We start from the raw sequence: 20,231 nt of genomic DNA on the forward strand, positions 1-20,231 counted from the left end.
CGTCCTCGTGACTGCCGACAATGAAACGGTTCCCCAGCTATATTTTCTGGAAAACACAAAAAGTGTTTCCTTCTGGCAAAATGAGGCTCCGCAACACTTTGCTCTCCCCCAGACCAATTTCATGTTGAAAAACATGAAAAAAAACAAAAACATTCTCATTTAAACGTCGAGATGTTCAGGGTCACGCGAGTGCACACCTTGCTGTCGATCTCGCTGCTGCCCAGGGAGGTCTGGATAACGTAGAGGAGAGCATCCGTCAGGCCGTCACACTCCCTCATTCTTCGTCTCGCCTCCTCACCTGCTGAGCTTACATTCCTGAAACACACACCCAGAAGGAGGAGAAAAAAAAAAAAGATCAGTGGTTGGAGAGTGTGCAGTTGTGTATGGTTGCCAATCTGAAAGGGTACAACAAATAGAGAAAGAAAGAGAGCTGGTTGAGGGGGGGGAGATAAAACAGGAAGACAGATGGAAAGAAAAAAGACAGTGGTAATCAGAGGTGTGAGGAGACAGAGGCAGAAAGAGAAGGTGAAACAGATACCGGGTAAACCTGGCAGCTCTCCCTCAACCAAACAATTGAACAGGGAGCATTAAAATTCTGGATACATCTCAATCTATGCCCTGAAGGCTCACTTCAATTTAAAGCACTTGACTCGAATCCAAAAAAAAAGAGGATGGGGAGAAAGAATGTAAAAAAAAAAAAAAAAAGCCGCTTTAGTCAGACAGTTGGTGCCTGAACTTAACAGCCAACAATCCCACCAACGCTGCTTTTATAATGACACCATTGTCCCGTTTATTATCACTGGCTTTGCCAATATGATGCACAGAAATAATGAATTGAAATTTGATTGAACGCAAAGTACAGGTGGGTGGTGTGAGGTTGGATTTGTTTGGGTATCAACGTGAAGCTGCCTCTGATACAGAAACACTCAGTCCCAGACAGTGATTCATTTGTCTGTGTCAATAAAGCAAGGATGAAGCTGTGGTGTAGAGTATGTGTTCAATTTAAAACGATTCTCTCATTTATACAATCCTGCTGGAGCGCCATCCATACTAAGCATCACGAATAAACGCTGACATGGAAATACAAAGAAACTTTGCCTTGATAAAACCTATACTTTATTTGTTTAAGCAGCATAGCAACACAATGGAAAGATAAGCTCCACGCTTTAGTGTCAATTACTGTAACATTATTTAGTGACCACAATAACTATACTGGTTTAATTAGTATAGTGCAGCTTAATACATTGCAATGCAAATATTATGACAACTACATTCTTTATTCCAGTGATTAATACCCCAGCAGATCAGAAAAATACATCTAAAAATGTCTTGTAAAAAAAACCAAAGCAGGGCTGCCAACTCAAAAGACATTGTTGTTCCCAGCTGTGGAGGTTCATGGGTAATAAATGGGCTTCACTGTTGTGTGCTGGTTATATACTTGATCTTTTAAAGTCTGTATAGAGCATGTAAAGAGGTTTAGATTTGAACGTACCTTCGACTGCTTACATTCTTTAAAGTGGCTTGTGATGTTTTTCTAACATCTACGCCTGAGTTATAGAGAAAAGATCAAAGCAGATGACAGTGATCACCCACATGGAAAGAACCTATATAAACATATATGTTTTAATATAGGTTTGGCATATATGTGACATATATAAAATTATATGTCACATATATTCCAAACCTATATGCGCATATACGCACACCTATAGGTTCCAATATATGCAAACCTATATGTGCCCATATATGCACACCTATATGTACCCATATATGCACACCTATATGTGCACCTATATGTGCCCATATATGCACACCTATATGCGCATATATGCACACCTATATGTGCCCATGTATGCACACATATATGTACATAAAATATAGGAAAATGGCCAATTTTATATATGCAACATATATCCTAACCTTTATATAGGTTCTTTCCATGTGGGCCCACACCGGATGCTGTTATTTGCTCAGTGACCCTAGCGGGAATCGAACCAGGGTCTCCCGTGCACCAGTCCGTTGCCTTGCCACCTGAGCTATATATATATATATATAAAAATATGCACCTATCTGTGCATATAGGTCCATATATGTGCATAAAATATAGGAAAATGGCCAATTTTATATATGTCACATATATTCAAAACCTATATCAAAACCTATATTAAAACATATATGTTTATATAGGTTCTGTCCATGTGGGACTTTCCATATATGCAGCATATATATTGTCATATATATTGTCATATATGTGCATATATGCAGCATATATGTGCATATATGTGCACATATGCAGCAAATATATTGTCATATATGTGCATATATGGAGCATATATATGGTCATATATGTGCATATATGCAGCCCATATATTGTCATATATGTGCATATATGCAGCATTTATGTGCATATATGCAGCATATATGCAGCATATATGTGCATATATGTGCATATATGCAGCATATATATTGTCATATATGTGCATATATGTGCATATATACAGCATATATATTGTCATATATGTGCATATATGCTGCATATAGGTTTCATATATGTGCATATATCCTCATATAGGTTCTTTCCATGTGGGCAATACTGAAGGTGTAGAAGTGTTGCTGTTGGGCCTCAGAGCTATTTGCAAGTCATCATCGTTATTTCAGTAATGATTGAATATCAAGACTCCCAACTTGAATAAATAAATGATATATTCTAAATATATTCGTAGTGTTTTACATATAATCAACCAGGTTATTTAGTGTTGTAACACATTAATAAATAATATAACTTTTTCTCCTATTTTGTATCGATTAATACAAAAGCTTAATAGTCACACTGTTTAGCCATTATCCAATAGTGGAAAAAAAAATTATTAGAAAAAGTGAAATGAAAATGTATTAAATCTTGTTATTTCACCATATGGCATCAATGATATGAGTACATAATCAACATCTGTGCTTTTTTAATTGTATTTCTGTGAAGAAGCTGAATCTGTACTTTTAATTTGACTAAAATCTTTTCAAGCAAAACTAAGTAACGCGAGTAATTCTGACTTTCGGCCTTGTCCTGCTGCACCTGTAACACTACTGACATGGAGATTATGCTTCACTTAAAAGTATCTGAGGTTCTTCTGTTGAACATTTCTGCTACAAGTTAGCAACATCACAGCTTTCTTTATCTAAATGCAGACATTTAGATTTTATTTTGAAGTTTTTAATTGATCATACTCAAAACAAGCAGAAATTGGCCTACTAATATTTACCTCATTTAGGAGTCGAGGTGAGTCTGCAAAAACTGTGCAACTGAGACAAGAGGCAACGCTTAACATGACTCACAGATTCACAATATGCCCAGAAACGGGAAGAAATGTTTCTTCTCCTTTCAATTGATTGACAAGCTGAGGAAGTCTCCGCTTATGAGGGGAGACATGATAGTAATTTATGCCCTGTTCCGATAACATAAAAAAAAGGCAGTTTACAGTCTGAAGTCTGCTATTATATCTTATAACAGTCATCAGAACCCGCCAAACAATTACCCAATCCCAATGATTGGAGGTAAAACTTGAGGATATACGCTGACTGAATACTTTATCCCAATTTCTGGGTGAATCCACTCAACTATCCAATTTCAAACTTCACCATTATAATTATTTCGAGAAAGTGCATCCATTCCCCAGTAACTGTCATAACTTTGTTTAGTCCATCCACTGCTCAATACTAACTTCCAGCAACACATAAAACCATGCGATGTTCCTCATGTACAGTGTGTCTATGTCAAGTTGCAGACAGCCTTTCAGGAAATCTCTGCCAGAGCCAGAACAAATGTAGTGTAGCATAAGTGGGTGCCTGCGTGTCAAATCCCAAAGGACAGATGAGGACATGTAGTCTCAGAAGCTCAAAGTCACAACCATTTAAAGCATATCCTCAGCATGCCATTTCGCAGAAACAAATAAGGAGGACAGAGTCGTATTTTAGGAAAAAAATTAATAAATGGAGGAGAAAGAGTGTTTACTTCAGTATATCCACAGGTACGTCCATGCTGGAGTGCTAAAATGGGGTTGACCGTGAACAACTGACACTGCTTTTGAACCAAGCACTCAGATGTCAGCGTAGTCATGCCCGTGCAGCTTTTCCTCTGAGAATTGCCCGATTTATCACAGAGAGACCCAATCTGGCTCCATTTAGATAATGTCTATGACTGCAGTGTAATGGCTCCACATTAAGCAAAGTTCTCAAATATATCAGTGTCATTAGCCATTACATTATGGCCTTCAGCTACAATACAACTGCGTGCATACTCATTCCTGACTTTTATGTTCTTTATATCTCCATATTTATTGACTAGATTTCACATATAAAAACTTTTACCTGAGGACAATGCTGCAATGAACTTCCAATACGCTGCCTCACAACTGGAGGTGTGTGGGGGCTGACAGTTATCAAAACAAAGCCACCGATCAAAAGAATAAGGAAGCCTATTTTCAAAGTTTGGTAACAAGAGTTTAGGATTGTTATTTAAAGGTGAAATGCCAGAAAACAGACAAGAGAGACAATTGTGCCGCGAACAAGGAGACAATGTTGAGTATATGAATGAATAAGTTCATCCATCACAGTGGCATAATAAAGTGATCACAGCTGTTTTAGCACTCTATGAGACGAGGTCACACATAAATTGTACTGATGAGAAAAGAGAGAAAAGAGAGAAGGGGGGAAGACACAAGAACTCAATTAAAACTTCACGTTCACGGCTCTCCGCTTCCAAGAGAAGGTCAAGTCATTTTCACCCGCTTTGAATGCTAATGGGCAAACAAGAGCAAGATGGAAACGCCGCTTAGCAGAGACACAATTCTCGACTGAGTCGATATAAAACAACAGAACATTGAAAACAGTTCACCTTGGCTAATGTTTAAGCACTGAAGACAGGAGATGAGTGGGTGAGAAAGAAAGCGAGAGAATGGGAAATATTTACTGCTTCGACGTTCCGGCTTGCTAACTTCTCCTGACGTTTCTACTGTTGAGGTTGTTCTTCTTTATCTGTTTTTCACCAACTCTGGATGCTTGCTTTGCACATATAGTGCATAATATTCCACCACGAGGAATGACATGAAAGCCCGGTAAGATTAATTATGTGGGTTTTATTATTTGAAAAGCTACCTGATATAACTGAAAAGATTAAAGTGGACCACAATTTAGCATATTCCTAACATATTCTGAAACCTGCTTCACAAATAAATGCCCCCTTTAAAGCATGCAAAACGTCTTTCCCTTTGAAGGAAAAAAACTCTGAGATGGTTCATGTACCCTCAAAAAGTTTAATATTAAAGGTCATTAGGGAAAAAAACATATTTTACTCGCTCCTTTTTCCCATGTTTGAAATATAATGCACACAGGCCATTAAGTCTCGGTTATTATATATGAAATGTGAATGGTTCAGGATGATGCATATACAGTGATAACTTTATTCAGTCAGGCTGAATATTGTAGTGAGCAAAAACTACAGAATAAATCACTTAGTTAAATCTAAAATATATTTGTTTATTAGCGACTATAGGAGAGTTTAAAAAAAGGAGTTTTACTGTCTAAATATTTAGCTTGATACCGGGTTAGTACCATCTTTTATTATTTATTGTAATGATGTAAAAACAAGAAATGAATAATTTTGATCTGTATCACACTTTTAGCATGCAGGCAATGTTTAATAGCTTGCGTTTGAGGGAGCAAGCTATTTAACATTTGTACTTTGTGCTACTGCACTCAGTGGCGTTCTCATATCTGTACTTCAGTATTTATTTGTTTGACAACTTTTCACTTTCATTTCCGACATTAGAGAACTAATATCTCACTTTTCCCCTTCTGACTGACTTCAGACTGGCTTGTTATTCCCTTTGGTATTGATCACAATTATCAATACCAAAGCTGGAGAAGGTGACAAACTTAAGAGTGATCCACTTAGGTCAATAATGGTTGAAAGTGGAGACTTTCTATACTTAGATGTTGGAAATAGAATATCTATTATATCGTGCTATATCTAAAATCCAGGTTGTTAACTTTTTAAAACTTAAAAAAAATGATATTAAGCTTTTTACTCAAACCTATAATAAAAGTTGAATTATGATTTATGGGTATTAGTGATTAAGCTGGCGTGTCCACACTGAAAAACATAGTATTAAAATAGCAATGACTATGCAAGTGTGTCCACATGTGCATTCACTTATGTGTATTTCCAAACCTGTACTTTTTACCTTCGCGAGTTAAATAAGTCAAATCTGTGCTTTCAATTTTCATGAGAGCCCTATTGTACACAAAAACAGCGATATTCAGAGGCATTATAATTTGTGTATGCCTGTCTGCATTTGTGTGTCCACCATTTCTGTGCGCATGTGCTTGTTAGTCTCATGGTTGTGTCAGAAGGTATGACGAATTGTACCTTTATGCGACACATCAATGCTCCCGTTTCTGGCATTTAGGTGTTAAGTGTTTTTTTTTAAGAATACTAAGATATTCACACATGTAAGGGATTCATAAATTGTGATAACGTAATCTGTGAATGTAGTTATCAATAGTGAGAGAGCATGTCATAATGATTATCAAGAAAATAATAATAAAACTGAGCCTTGAAGTGCCATCTCTGAGAAATGTGTGAATACATAAACTCTACTCTGATAACAGTTGGTGGTGTTATTTAGGTGTGTGTGTGTGTGTGTGTGTGTGTGTGTGTGTGTGTGTGTGTGTGTGTGTGTGTGTGTGTGTGCGTGCGTGCGTGCGTGCGTGCGTGCGTGTGTGAATGATGGTGAATGTGAAAGCCTTTAAATTTACCTGATAATGTCTCCTGTTTAACGGGTCCATTACAGGCTTACACTTCAACCTATCTGATGTCACTCCCCATTAATTCAACTCAACTCATTAGCCCACGTCATTAAATAATTACCTATGGAACAAAAAGACACAGAACCTGATTATACATCCTGTAGACAGTGAATGCTTGTTGTTGGGGGTTTTTGTTGTTGTTGTTGTTGCTGCAGTTAAGTAAAAGAGACGTGCCAGGTTGGACAATCAAGCTTGAAATGTTTTCAAAAATTCATTGTGCGCTCGTATGAATAATCGTAACATTTCCATTAAAGTGTATTATTCAGTCATTTCTATCTTCATTAAGTGTAATACACAGCATTTAGCAGACTCTCGTGGGAAATTTAGGGAGGATTCACTGAGAGAAATGTGGCAGTGCTGTGGCAGGAGTCTGTTTTACGGGAAACAAATTAAAAACAAATTAGAAAAAAAAATAAATAAATTTGAGTGCTGCCAGGCAAAAAATCATTAAGAGCAAAGGAAGCAGAGGATGGCACCAATATGAATCTTACTTTGGAACGAACACAGGAGGGGAATGGCGGGGCGAGGTGAGAGATTTTTAATTGACTTTAGTTCACATAAAACACTGTTTCACTAGAGAGAATCAAGACTAAAATGTATAGGTGGATGCAGAGATCATCACTTTAAGCAGATACTTTTGGTGATTGTATGGAATTCAACCAAATAAACTGTGCGAAGAAAAGCCCAACAACAACAACAAATCATTATATCTTATTATTCCAACACTTCAGTCAATGGTGAAATATATTGGCCTTAGCTTGACAGTTGGTGCTTTTGGCAACTCTTTCACATATATCCTAATATTTCTCAAACGTCCTTGTCTAATGGAGGGAGAATTAAATACATATATTTTCCACAAAGTGAATAAGGCCACAGTAGAATTAGAACAGCTTAGAAGTTGCATAATTCCCCTTTGTTTGGTCATTGCTTTACTGAATTTAACCTACAAGGGCTGTTTAATGGCCGCCCCCAGTTCGTTTATCCAGTTATCACCCTGCCTAATAACCTCTCAAATGTTTCTACTTTGAAACCTTTAGACTGAAAACAAATCACTACTGCACAATTAAGAAGAAGAGTTTCCATTCATCCATCTCAATTCAGGGGGCAAAAACTGATCACAGCCGGCTTTGGGTGAAGGCGTAAAACACTTTGAACACACTCGCACTGGACAATTAACAACAAATGCATGTTTTTGGACTGTGAGGGAAAATGTAAAATAAAAAAAAATAAAAAATTCTTATTTTGTTTTGCTCATATCTCACAGTGTGCTTGCACAAAGTGTCATTTCAATTCAAAAATCAACAATGTAGGTATAGTGATGGTGAATCCCCTCAAATGTGATTTACAGTTTTCAACAATGACTGGCTCTCATGCATCATCATAGACATTTTTAGGTAAACATTTTCTCTTGATCTGGAATACCTTTTGATGTTGTACATGCATTTTAGCATTTTTGTAAGATGTTTACATAAGTAGAAGACATTTTTTTTTATAACTTTCCTCAAGTCTGACAGATGCTGGCTTGACTTCTACTGGACACTTTATATATTATTTATGTGGCATAAGTTTTAATGTCCAAGGAGAAAGAGTCATGGAGCATATATATCATATATTACTAACTTTTAACAGTTTGTTACATGAGTTGAGAAACGTGCAGAGAAATGATGTGAAGAATGAGAACTCTGACAGATGGCTCTCTAGTTCAACTCAAGAGACAAATGACAACTGAGTGACTTTGTCTCAAACAGCTGGTGTGTGGCAGCTCTGCACAAGTGTCTGACCGTGTGTGTGTGTGTGTGTGTGTGTGTGTGTGTGTGTGTGTGTGTGTGTGTGTGTGTGTGTGTGTGTGTGTGTGTGTGTGTGTGTGTGTGTGTGTAGGCAGTAGAGGGTCATCAGCAGATGGTAGACCCGCACAGAAAACCTATAAATATCGATGAAATAAATATGGAAACAAACTCCTCCATGATTGCATGTTCCTAGATTCACAAGAGCTCATTTAATCAAAAACAACAGAGCAACAAATGAAAGATACTCATATTCATGAAGTTAAGTAGCACTTTGTGTACTTTCACATTCATGAGATTTTTTTTTTAAATACAGAACTTTTTAATCATGCTTGAGTAAAATGCATATCATATAATTCACTTTCTCACTTTCGAAATTATAACTAATTACTGTGTAGGTCTGCAAATTGAATTAAGATTAAAAGCTTGCATTTTCATAGGCAATATTATTATTTTAACAGAAAGCTCCTGCTTTACAGCAACCTTTGTGTATAGATTTTATTATTACTCAGGAAAATTTATGAATACATATTTTAAATAAGCAAAGTATTACTTTTACTTGAGTATTCTTTTAAACAACAGTACTTTTGCATGTAATTGAGTGAGACTGAACCAATGTAACAATAACTGTGCTTCATTGCTGATTTTCAGTGTTTCCTGCATCAATGTGTCGGTGTGTCAAAAAGGCAACAAGCTGGAAGTAGAACCCAATTGTGTATTTCTGATTATTCATGCATGCGCGTACACACACACACACACACACACACACACACACACACACACACACACACACACACACACACACACACACACACACACACACACACACACACACACACACACACACACACACACACACACACACACACAAACAGCTCGGAGGCTGCAGGTAGCCTCTGTCTTTCTTGGCAGCAAACCAACATCCAGCAGGGAGTTAAACGGCCTCTGAACAGAGGATATGGAAACTCCCTCAACAGAAGACCTTGTGTCTGGCCTGATAACACTGTACCAAGCCCCAAAACAGCGCTGCGCTGTGAAGTAATTCTGGCATCCTGGACGAACTGGATGATTACAACTACCACTTTCACCGAGAGACTGCACACGAGCCCAAAAAGCAGTTTTTGCTCTTACAAATACATTTTAATAAAGTAGCAAATAGTCACTGAAACAGCTGCTGCATAACAGTTATATTTAATCTTATATACATGTAGGTCTATGGGGGGCATAATTGAAGCCAGCTGGACAAGAAAAAGAGTCACAGGTCGATATGCACAAACAGCCCAGAAACAGAGCTGTGTTAGGAGGTTGCACTATACAAAGTATCCAACTGACCACAACACATGAAGATTAAAATATATGTTGGATTTTAACAAAGTGTAAAACTCTTACCAAAGCTAAACACTATAGCTTAAATCTCCTCAAAGCATCTCATCCACCCAGTACAGTAACTTAATATATGGGAAGCAAACTGAATTGTGACATGATATCTAATCATGAGAACACAAAGGCAGTGTAAGTGATAGCATATTAATTTCTGATCTTATACAAAAAAATCCCAGCAAAAAAGTTATGATTAACGTACTTTGTTTTGCATTAACACTTTATATTTGAGGGCAAAAGGATTTGGAATTGTAAAGGACATTGTGAGAAGATTAAAAAAAATATTAAGGAAATCTAAGGGGACATTTGTCTAAATTATAAACATTTGAAGATATGCAGTAAATACTGAAATGATTATAACAATTTCAGTATTGTTGAATTTTAGACTTCAAAGTATGCTTTCAATTAATTATAACTGATATTATAATAGTACAATTATTAAAATTATATTATTAAATTTAAATAAAGTTAGAAATAAGTCTTACGGAGATAACTGTTGAGGTATCATCAAACAACAATCACTTGGATTTCTCCATTTTTATTTCACTTACTCTTTGGCCAATGAAAGGTTAATACAGTATTTGCATGGTCATATGTGCAAACAGGAAGAATCCTTAAATGCCCACAGCTTGATTAGGCACAATATGGGTCCATCAGCATCATTGGCTGCGTAGCTCGTAATGCACTCGTGTGTATCCACACCCATACACACCCACACACATTCACACTCTTGGATGCTGCCATAATGAAAACACCTGATGCCTTGCCACTGGTTTTTTTCCTATTATCGGTGCGCTCTCTTCGGCTGCGGTTTCAGACACTGATTCTATTTGACTCCTTTGGGCACAGATGTGTGAGTGCGGAGATGTGCACATATAGAAATGTTGACTGGTTGATGTGTATATATAAATATTCCCAAGGTGACATACAGCATATTCACGTTCAAGCAAATACACATATGCACATGTATAAAAACACAAAGAACGACAGATGGGAGTCTCTACTCGCTTTCGTGCATTACACAGCCACACAAGCACACACAGCAAATGGATCATGAGAGAGGTGAGAGGTCTGAAATTGAGCTGAGGTACACTGGGACCCGAACACTGTGGTCCTGTGTCACTTTAACCCCTCGGAAAGATGGCAAGGTGGAAAACAACCCTCGAGGGCTGCAGAAACACCTTCATTACTCTGTTAGTCTCTCCTTCTCATTGTTCTAATCTTCCCAACTTCCTTTACGCCCACTTCTTTACCAGCCTTTATAGTTAGTTTGATGTGTAACTTCGCAGTGTGGATAAAATGCTGTGACAGCCTCATTTATCTTCCCCCACATCTTTATGTACCGACAGAGAAGCATGAAAGGCCCTATGAACACACCAATGAGAAGGGAAGCGGGAACAGTGACACAAAAATGATGGAAACCTACAAATGTGACAGATGCAAAACCTGGTTTACAAAATTGGAGGTGATTTAAGTACTTTTTGGAACAACAACAACAAAAACAAATATGAAGGAACACATAATTAAAAATGACCATATTTATAATATCTATTCAGTCCTTGATGGTCATTTATAGTCAACTAGGATTGGCTTCAAGGGTGTATGACCCTTACTTCGACAAACATATATGAATGGATGGATGTGACTTAAAAATGACTGCATAAGTCATCACAACTATATGCTGTAAGAAAAGAGCACGCGTGATGTGTAATAAGTGTTTCAACTCCTTTTTCCCCGAGAAAAAAAAAAAAAAAAAACTCAGCCAAAGAAATTTCAATTAATGTTTGTTTTAGATGTTAACAAATTGTAGCTCCCAGGATACAAAGCTCATTTAACATATAAAACTAATTATCCGTGGAGCACAGGCGTCTACGTCTTCTAACTGCAGATGAGAATAGACATCATAGGTATGAAACAGAACAGCGAGTTTTTAATCGGAACTACATGAATTCTGTAGTTGTGGAATGAGCACAACCATATTGTTTTAACCCCTGTGTGTGATTAAAAAAAAAGCTTTCTAAAATTGTTTTTTATACATTTTTCATTGTTTTGGGTGTCAAAATCCTAAAACATTTCACAAAAAAGAAAGGCAAAATATTTTTTTTTCACCAAACAGAATAATGCAAATGTTATTATGCAAAATAGCTTCAAAAATACCAGAGTTATATCAGCGCCGCTCTGACTCATCCCAACACAAAACAAGATAATATGTTTTCCCCGGTGTAATATTTATTGCAAATACAAAGTTGTTAGTGGACGAGATTAGATTAGTTCAGGTGTTTGTGATATTGCATTATTGTGTATAATCATCTTGTCCTGCAGGCCCCCACAGCAAAAAACAGAAGACAAAAGGTAAAGAAGGCTTCGTAATGAAAAAAAATTAGCTCATAGTTTACCATACGAATGACTATTTATGCAATACTCCTCTCACTGCATGCAGGCAACACACCAGGCGCTACAAGCTGTAGTTAAAATTTAGAACCGAACTCACAGGTGGTGCACTTGGTAAATCCTCCGAGGTGAAATAAAAACACAGCACACCAAAAATAATAAAGAGTAGAAGAACTTTGGTGCCATTACTTTCTTTAACACTCATGATGGATTTCTATAGGAACGAGATAGGTGCAGTATGGGTAATACAGCAAGACAAATGAATGCGGTTTGCAACCTATTTACATATATTGCTTTTCAAGAAATATCTATGCATAATTTCTTCTTCGATAGTGTTTTTAGCAACCTTGGGTTACCAGAGTTTTGTTAAGACGTGTACCCAAAATTAACCAATGAGAAGATGAATGAGCCATCAAGTGTGGAGCTACTACTCATTATTTCGTAGTCCTTCACTGTTGCATTGTGACAAAGCTGCACAGCTGTAAAAGACTACTGAACAAGTGAAAGATTTCAACCGCCATCAAGGCTAATACAACTGGCTGAGTTGCCAAGCCTTATCCGTTTCCAACCCATTTTTGACCACTGCAGATGGTTGACCCCCGTTTATGTGAGTAAACAAGTTAGGATTCTTTATATATAATCTCAGTGAATCAGGCCTCGAGAGACCAAAACATACACATTTACACCCATGACTATTCTTTAATATCATTAACTAGCCTCAAACCCATGTCTTAGGATTGTGTATGCTCCGTGTATGCAAGAGAGCATCTTGCACACATATGGGAATATGTACAATGACCTATTTGCAACATCAAGGATGGCTTTACACTTTTGTTGAGAGGCATTCCATAGCTGGAGCTAAACCTTGGAAACAGCTTGAGAGAAGCTCTGCAGAGTGAGTGGGGTGAGGTTTAATCCACAGGCTGCTGATGGTTGATTAAGTTGGCTGTTCAAAGACAGATGGCCAAGTGGACATGAAGCGTTTTGCCCCCCTCTCTCTCAACTGTTTCAACCCGCTGTAAGAACTTCAGTCCATAGATGAGCAAATATTGTTTATAGGATCCAGAAACAGCGCTGGTTTTAGGTGCATAAAAGTCATCAAATAGTCATACATCATCTACAAACAGCTGAACTAAAAATCAAAAAGCTGTAGTCCTGTTTGTGTTGCAATGCGACAAAGTTGAATATTGACATTATGTAAAAATTTCAAGATTGGACCAAAGTCAAAGCACACCATCAAGTGTTGCAGACAAACTGACTGAAATGATTCCAAACTTGACAAAAGCAGACTGGAGAACTATTTGTACTCCCACGTACACAACATGCCTCCAAGGTGAAGTTGAAAATCACTTCTAACAATGTTGCATGACATGCTTAGTTTTTCACATTATTCAATTGTTATTTGTATTTCACAGCTGTTCTGATGTGCATCTATCACTGTTGGAAAGTTGGTGCCAGTATTAGAAGTCTCTGGATATTATTTTTCAATTATTGATATGCCAGGTTATCAAACATAATTACTGATTCAAATTAAAAAAAGAAGAAAGAAGAAAGAAATGGTTGTGAACCTGAAATTAATTCTAACTCATAGTGTGTTGAACAGTAACAAAGTACAGATACTTCAGCACCGTCACACAAGTACCAAAGTAAAGAAAGAGTACTTTTGCCACCTTTGGTCAATAACTGAAGAAGTGGGAGTTTCTGAAGTATCTGTAGATGTCATTGAAGTTGTTATTCTGTCACTGATTCATTCTTCAATAAATACACATTCTTCTACTTGTGCTTTCAGGCTTTGAGGAGAACTCTTGGCCAATGCACTGAGAGAAGGTAGACTGGTATAACTACAGTTTCTTTGATTTAACAAGCCTTTTTGTGGTTTACATTTGCAGGTGAATAAAATGCACCTGTATGTGTAAATGCGGAACTGATAATTGAGTACTTGGCAACTTATGTATTAAAATCCTTTGATTGTATCTAGAAAAGCACATTTCAGGTGAGTAGGAAATCTGATTTAATTGAATTCAGTTTGTGGAAGCAAACACTTCTAAAGAGACAAACATAGTTCTCAAACAATAATTCAAAGTACTCTACAAAGCTGAAAGTCGTCCTTCATCATTTGAAGCTTTTTTTTAACGACATTTCATGTTATCAGAAATGTGCACCAAAAGAAGAGTCAACACACAAAGGGCTCCTACAAGTGGAAGAGTGGTTGCTATAGCGACCAGTGCAAGTTTTTGCAAAAGAAAGAGAGCGAGCTCGAGTGAGTCAGTGAAGGAGGAGAGAGTCGAAACTATGCATGGGTATTGTTTAGAGTTTAGAAATATGAAGCATTCAGATTCAAATACGAAAGTCTTATCAGAATGAAGTGGGAAGAACAGAGTGTTCACATGCACCAATGGATCAGAGAGTAAGTGGAAAGACATAAGTGTATGTAACAGCATGTTCCTGCCGTGTGTGTGTGTGTGTGTGTGTGTGTGTGTGTATGCTCTTGTACCTGAGGCAGCCTGTCGCATTGCGCAGCACCTGAGAGGTGTGCAGGTGGAGCTTGCGGTCGTCATGGTGATTGGGGGAGGAGTCCCAGTTGGAGTGGGGTATGATGACACTGTTGGTCAGAACGGCCAGGGCGTCTTGGATGATTGGCATCTTCAGTGCATCACATGAGGACAGATTCCATAGCACACCTGGATAACAGACATTAACATTACTTTGATGAAACAGTCTCGAAGGTGAAAATAGTCGCAAATACAAAACAACCAGTGACATTTCTCATGAGACCTTATATTGCCATTCATTTGACAATCAACGTTCTAGTTTTTCTAAAAGAGAAAAAGCAAAGCTTAAGCATTGAGAGTGGCAGTCTTATGTCGATCTGAGCAAGTTTCAAGATTTAGACTTTGTGCACCCTTAGTCAATGGTCTGGTTTACTTCGACTTTAATTCACCGTCATCAAAAGCCTATAGCCCAGCGAGAATATATCGAAACGATCATTCAATTCAATATACTTAATCAACTGCTGAACTAATTTTTTTTTTCCTGAAGCAAATGGAAAAAGCAAATGATTTTATTAAGTGGTCAGAGATGTCACGAGGAATTTACTGCACATTGGGAGTGCAGTTCAAGGGCATCCTGCCAATTTGAATCAAGAATTTAAAACAACCCAAAAGGCATTAGTACACTGCTCTTAGCGAGACCTTTCTATAGTACTGCCACATAAGATGTAATTCCAGGACTATAAAGACAACCAAAGTTTTTCCCCACTTTTCACACTTTTGAGAAAGCCACCATTTCCTTTAATGAAGCAATACACTACAATTGAGGAAGACTCAGAAGGGTCATGGTGGCGATATCTACAACTGAGGCTACAAATGTAGACTTTTGTTGTACAGTGTGAGAGGTTCCAAATGGTCATTGTCAATGTCTTACGTCCACAGTTGACCTGAGAATTTTTTCAGCAAGTGGCAGACATTTCATGAACCACCAGCACACAATGTGACTGCTGCTGCAACCTGCAGCTTCTAACGACCAGGAGGACGGCAGCAGGAAATTACATGACAATCAGAGGCAGTTTAAAGACTCCCAGTGAGATAAAACGGTGGACCACAATCACATTCTTTATCTAGTTCCCCATTGAGCTTTGTCCCTGAAAGTAGATGCTAGTCTTTATTCTTTTCATTAATGTACTTCTTCTTGCCATAAAGGATAACATTTGTACTCTTGCGTACCGAAGTATATTGTAATGGCGAGCACTGACTGTTTACCGGAGAGGGACATGCTGCAGTCAAATGTAGTGCGTGCACAAATGTATGAAATTCATCTTGCACAGGTCAACTTATAAGACTCCCAAAACAATGTCGGTAGGAGTCACAGGTCTTGTGTTTGAGTGCTAAATGTAAAATAGACTGTCCAACCAAAGCAGCATTCACTGTACAACGTCATAAAAATCACAGACAAAAGCCGCGGTTCCACCGCACAGTACGTCATTACCAATCAGCAGACGACTGCGTTGTCGCTCCTGCTTACAGACCTGTTCCTCGGTGCTTGGTACCTCAACCAATGGATGGCGGAAAATCACAGCCAGTGGTTGCCGTTTCTTTCCGTACCATCCACAATTTTTCCAGTTGGACCACGCGAAAACCCACCCCACCCCGTGATGTCCCGGCACAGAAAGTGTGGTGCAACCGTGGCTAAATACACATATTCAAAAGAAGTTGATGGAAATCCAAAGATATACAGTCATGACAGAAAAGGCATGGGTTTGTTTGTACACATGACAAATGCAAACACGTGGAAGGACACATTATAGCACATAGACGAATGTGCACTTGTTGGCACTCACACACAGACACGCATTTTTCTTTCTTGTCAGATGGAATACCAGATGCCTCGTCAGACGGGTGGCAGCACGAGCCTCACTGGTCAGCTGTGACACCCCCATGCACTCGCAAAACACACACACTCGCATGCACACATACAGGCTTTACGGGCATTTTTGCATTGTAAATATGTTAATTAGCCTCTGTGCGCCTCCACCCAGCAAGACAGGAAAAATAAATGTGGCAACAAAATAATAAAGTGTGAGACAAAGAGTGACAGAGATGAAGTGAACAAAAAACTAATAAACGAGGAGAGAGCTGAAGGAGATGAGCGATGATTTAGATGGAAACAGATTGAGACAACAGAGGGAAGATGTATGATGCCTTTTTTATATAACAAACTATGAAAAGCTGCAGTGTCAAAGGTCACTGTATCTCGTGTCAGACTCCAGATGTTGCCAGTCCCGGATGACAGATGTCATTCATTTGCTCGGTTAGCACACAAGTAAAGACTGCAGGCACAACTCAAGATACATTTCACTCCTTCACACAGAGGCTGCCAGTGTATTGAAACAAGCTTGGTTCTTTCAGTTATTTAATTTGAACAATCCTATATTTGAACAGTGTTATGTTTAAATGTGAATTTAAAATAACTAAACTACACACACAAACACCAAAGACTTATATTTTTGGCAGAATATTCATCATTTGCAATGATACTTCTTGGCAATATTTTACACATTTTAAATTGTGAAACATTTGCCAAATCTTTCGGTTTTGCTCTGCTGCACATCCCACAAATGCATCTCCTTTACAAATGTGACCCATTTAAAAAGGAATAATGACACTGTCCAATGGTCTGAGATCTTTTTTTCTTCAAGAAACATAGATACAAAGAAGTTACCACCGAACACACGTCCTCCCTTTTTGTGCATGTTTTATATAGACTGTCTGCCTTTTGAATTGCCAACAATATTGAAAAGCTTCATGGAACCACCTTCAACTTGGTCTTAAGGGACCAATAAATACATAAAAAGAGGTAATAAAATCTTAAGGCAGACCTGCTACAAAGTTCACTGAACTTTGTGAGATAGTCAAAATATATAGTCTGCAAAGATGGAGATAGTAAATAGGGTCACGACAGGCAATGTCACCAACATGAATATAAATCTAGCTTCTCTGAATCACACCGAACATACTGCTATAGAGGCATTGTTGGTCAGAGGGAAAAGGACACAGGAATAATAAATAGAATGGCATGAGTCAAAGACTGATTAACAAAAAAAGTTTAAAAAGTCGAGAAGTCAAAAGCAATGGGCAATGAAGGAGAAAGTACAGAAGCAAATAGGTCCTTTGTTATTTGAGCGGAAAAAAAATACTTGGAAAGTGAAAAAGCAAGGCAAGGCAATAAAAGATGAGCAGGGACGTGTGGATGTGTATGTGGGTATGAGAGACGGAGCAAGAGAGGACAAGAAGAGGAGGGTGATAATAACGTGATGACCTTGTATGCTGTTGGCAGCAATCAAGTGCTGGTACCGAGGCTGTACATGTGAGTGTCTGTGTGTGAGTGTGGCAACATTTGCCTTCACTTTCACTAATCGGCCTGTTGTTTTCACATCCCGAGTCTCTCCAATCAAATGGGTTCCTTTCAGGGAGATTCAACTAAAGACATTAAGCTCAAACACACAGACTATGTGTGCACTCCCTAATGTAAAGAAAGACACATTATATGTAAACCCAAGTGCTTTTAAACATATCTCTTTCTTTCGAGTTCTGGAACGGCGAGTGTTGGGTTATGACTACATTCACGTTAAAACACTGCTGTCTCTGATAAACATACAAGAATGGGATTGTTTGCCTGCAAAAAAATAAACAAAATGCACAGGGCTGCTTGTTTTCAACCTGATTCTGAAAGATAATAGGAACATGATGAGGATGAGGACTGGGGTTAAAATGTTAATTTTATTTAAAAGACAGATGGAGAAGAAGGAAGAAAATACAGGGGTAGACTGCTTAGCTTTTCTGGGGCAAGGACACTGTACTTCACTCTATCTAATATTCACACACACACACACACACACACACACACACACACACACACACACACACACACACACACACACACACACACACACACACACACACACACACACACACACACACACACACACACACACACACACACACACACACACACACACACACACACCTACCTGCTCTAGAAACATAGATCTGCAATGCTTCGCTAAGCCTAGTACCCTTATGGGTATAATGTCAGGTGACCAGCAGACAGTGACATCATACTGGAGCCTGTGTGTGTGTGTGTGTGTGTGTGTGTGTGTGTGTGTGTGTGTGTGTGTGTGTGTGTGTGTGTGTGTGTGTGTGTTCTCCTGCTCCCTCCTTTTTCTTTATCTCCCTCCTCTGACTCCTTCCCTTCAGACATTTGACAGACAGTTTCCTAGGAGCTGGGTGGTTTGGGGAAAAGGGGAGATGATTGCATGAATTCATGAATAAATGAGAGTGTGACATGCAAGGGGAGAGTGAGACCTGTTAGGCCTCAAGTGGCGATGTTTTATTAAACAGCCTTCATCTGTGCGGCTCAATGTGAATTAGTTAGCCGCTGGGTCAGAACCCGGTGATGAGCAAAGCCACAGACGACAAATTACACAGCCACTGTGTCTACAAAAATCTGTTGAATGAGAAGAAAAATAGTGAATTTGGATAGGTGACAGCAGGTTAACAATAGCTGACTTAACCCCAGGTGAAATAACTTTGACTGTGGCAGCTAGGCTTGTGGAAAACATTTGTCAGCACAAGGTAAAGTCCTACAATGTGGGTAAAAGCTACCACTGCCAGTACTCCAGGTTGCATTCCTATATGCTGCCGTGACAATTTCTGGGGGACAATATTACAAGAGCACAAGGAGAAGGGAGATTTGGACGTCAATATTGAGAGTTGTTTCATGCATTTTGGTTGCAGAAAATGAGGAATTATGAAGGAAACAACAGTGGTATAATTCAACTTGCTTGGTTTGTTGCGAACATCAGCTCGCACCAGCAGAAAGTCACAAACAAGCTGCTTTTAGAGGCAGTCCACTGTTGTTATTTAAAATGTGGCTTGTGGAAATAAGTACTTGCATAAGTGGTGCAATAAAACACTGCATCCAGAAAAGTTCAGAAAAATAAAAAAGAACTATAAAATGTCACAGAAGACATAGGTCATAAAATGGTTACCAGAACAGAAAAAAACATGGCAAATATTATTGTGCAAACTAAAATAAAAAGTGATTTTTAGAATATCTGAACAGATTAATGAAACATGACAGTTCTGCTTTAAACTTATCATGGAGGAAGAAGAAGAAGAAGAAGAAGAAGAAGAAGAAGAAGAAGAAGAAGAAGAAGAAGAAGAAGAAGAAGAAGAAGAGGAAGAAGAAGAAGAAGAAGAGCTGAACTGTAATCCCTTATCATATCGCCTTCTATCCCCTCTGATAACTTAATAAATC

At 38.3% G+C, this 20,231-nt stretch overlaps 1 protein-coding gene across 1 annotated transcript in view; it reads right to left on the minus strand.

Annotated features, from left to right (window-relative positions):
• The window catches only part of ctnnd2a (catenin (cadherin-associated protein), delta 2a), a gene marked incomplete at both ends in the record, with an annotated part of 202,698 nt that overhangs the window by 49,425 nt on the left and 133,042 nt on the right, over nucleotides 1-20,231 (minus strand). The window contains 2 exons of the mRNA XM_080515267.1: nucleotides 198-315; nucleotides 14,911-15,097. Of these exons, the coding sequence (XP_080371393.1) occupies nucleotides 198-315; nucleotides 14,911-15,097 (305 nt within the window). The remainder of the gene's footprint in view (nucleotides 1-197; nucleotides 316-14,910; nucleotides 15,098-20,231) is intronic.

This window comes from Blennius ocellaris, assembly GCF_963422515.1.
Source record: "Blennius ocellaris genome assembly, chromosome: 19".
Taxonomy (NCBI): Eukaryota; Metazoa; Chordata; class Actinopteri; order Blenniiformes; family Blenniidae; genus Blennius; species Blennius ocellaris.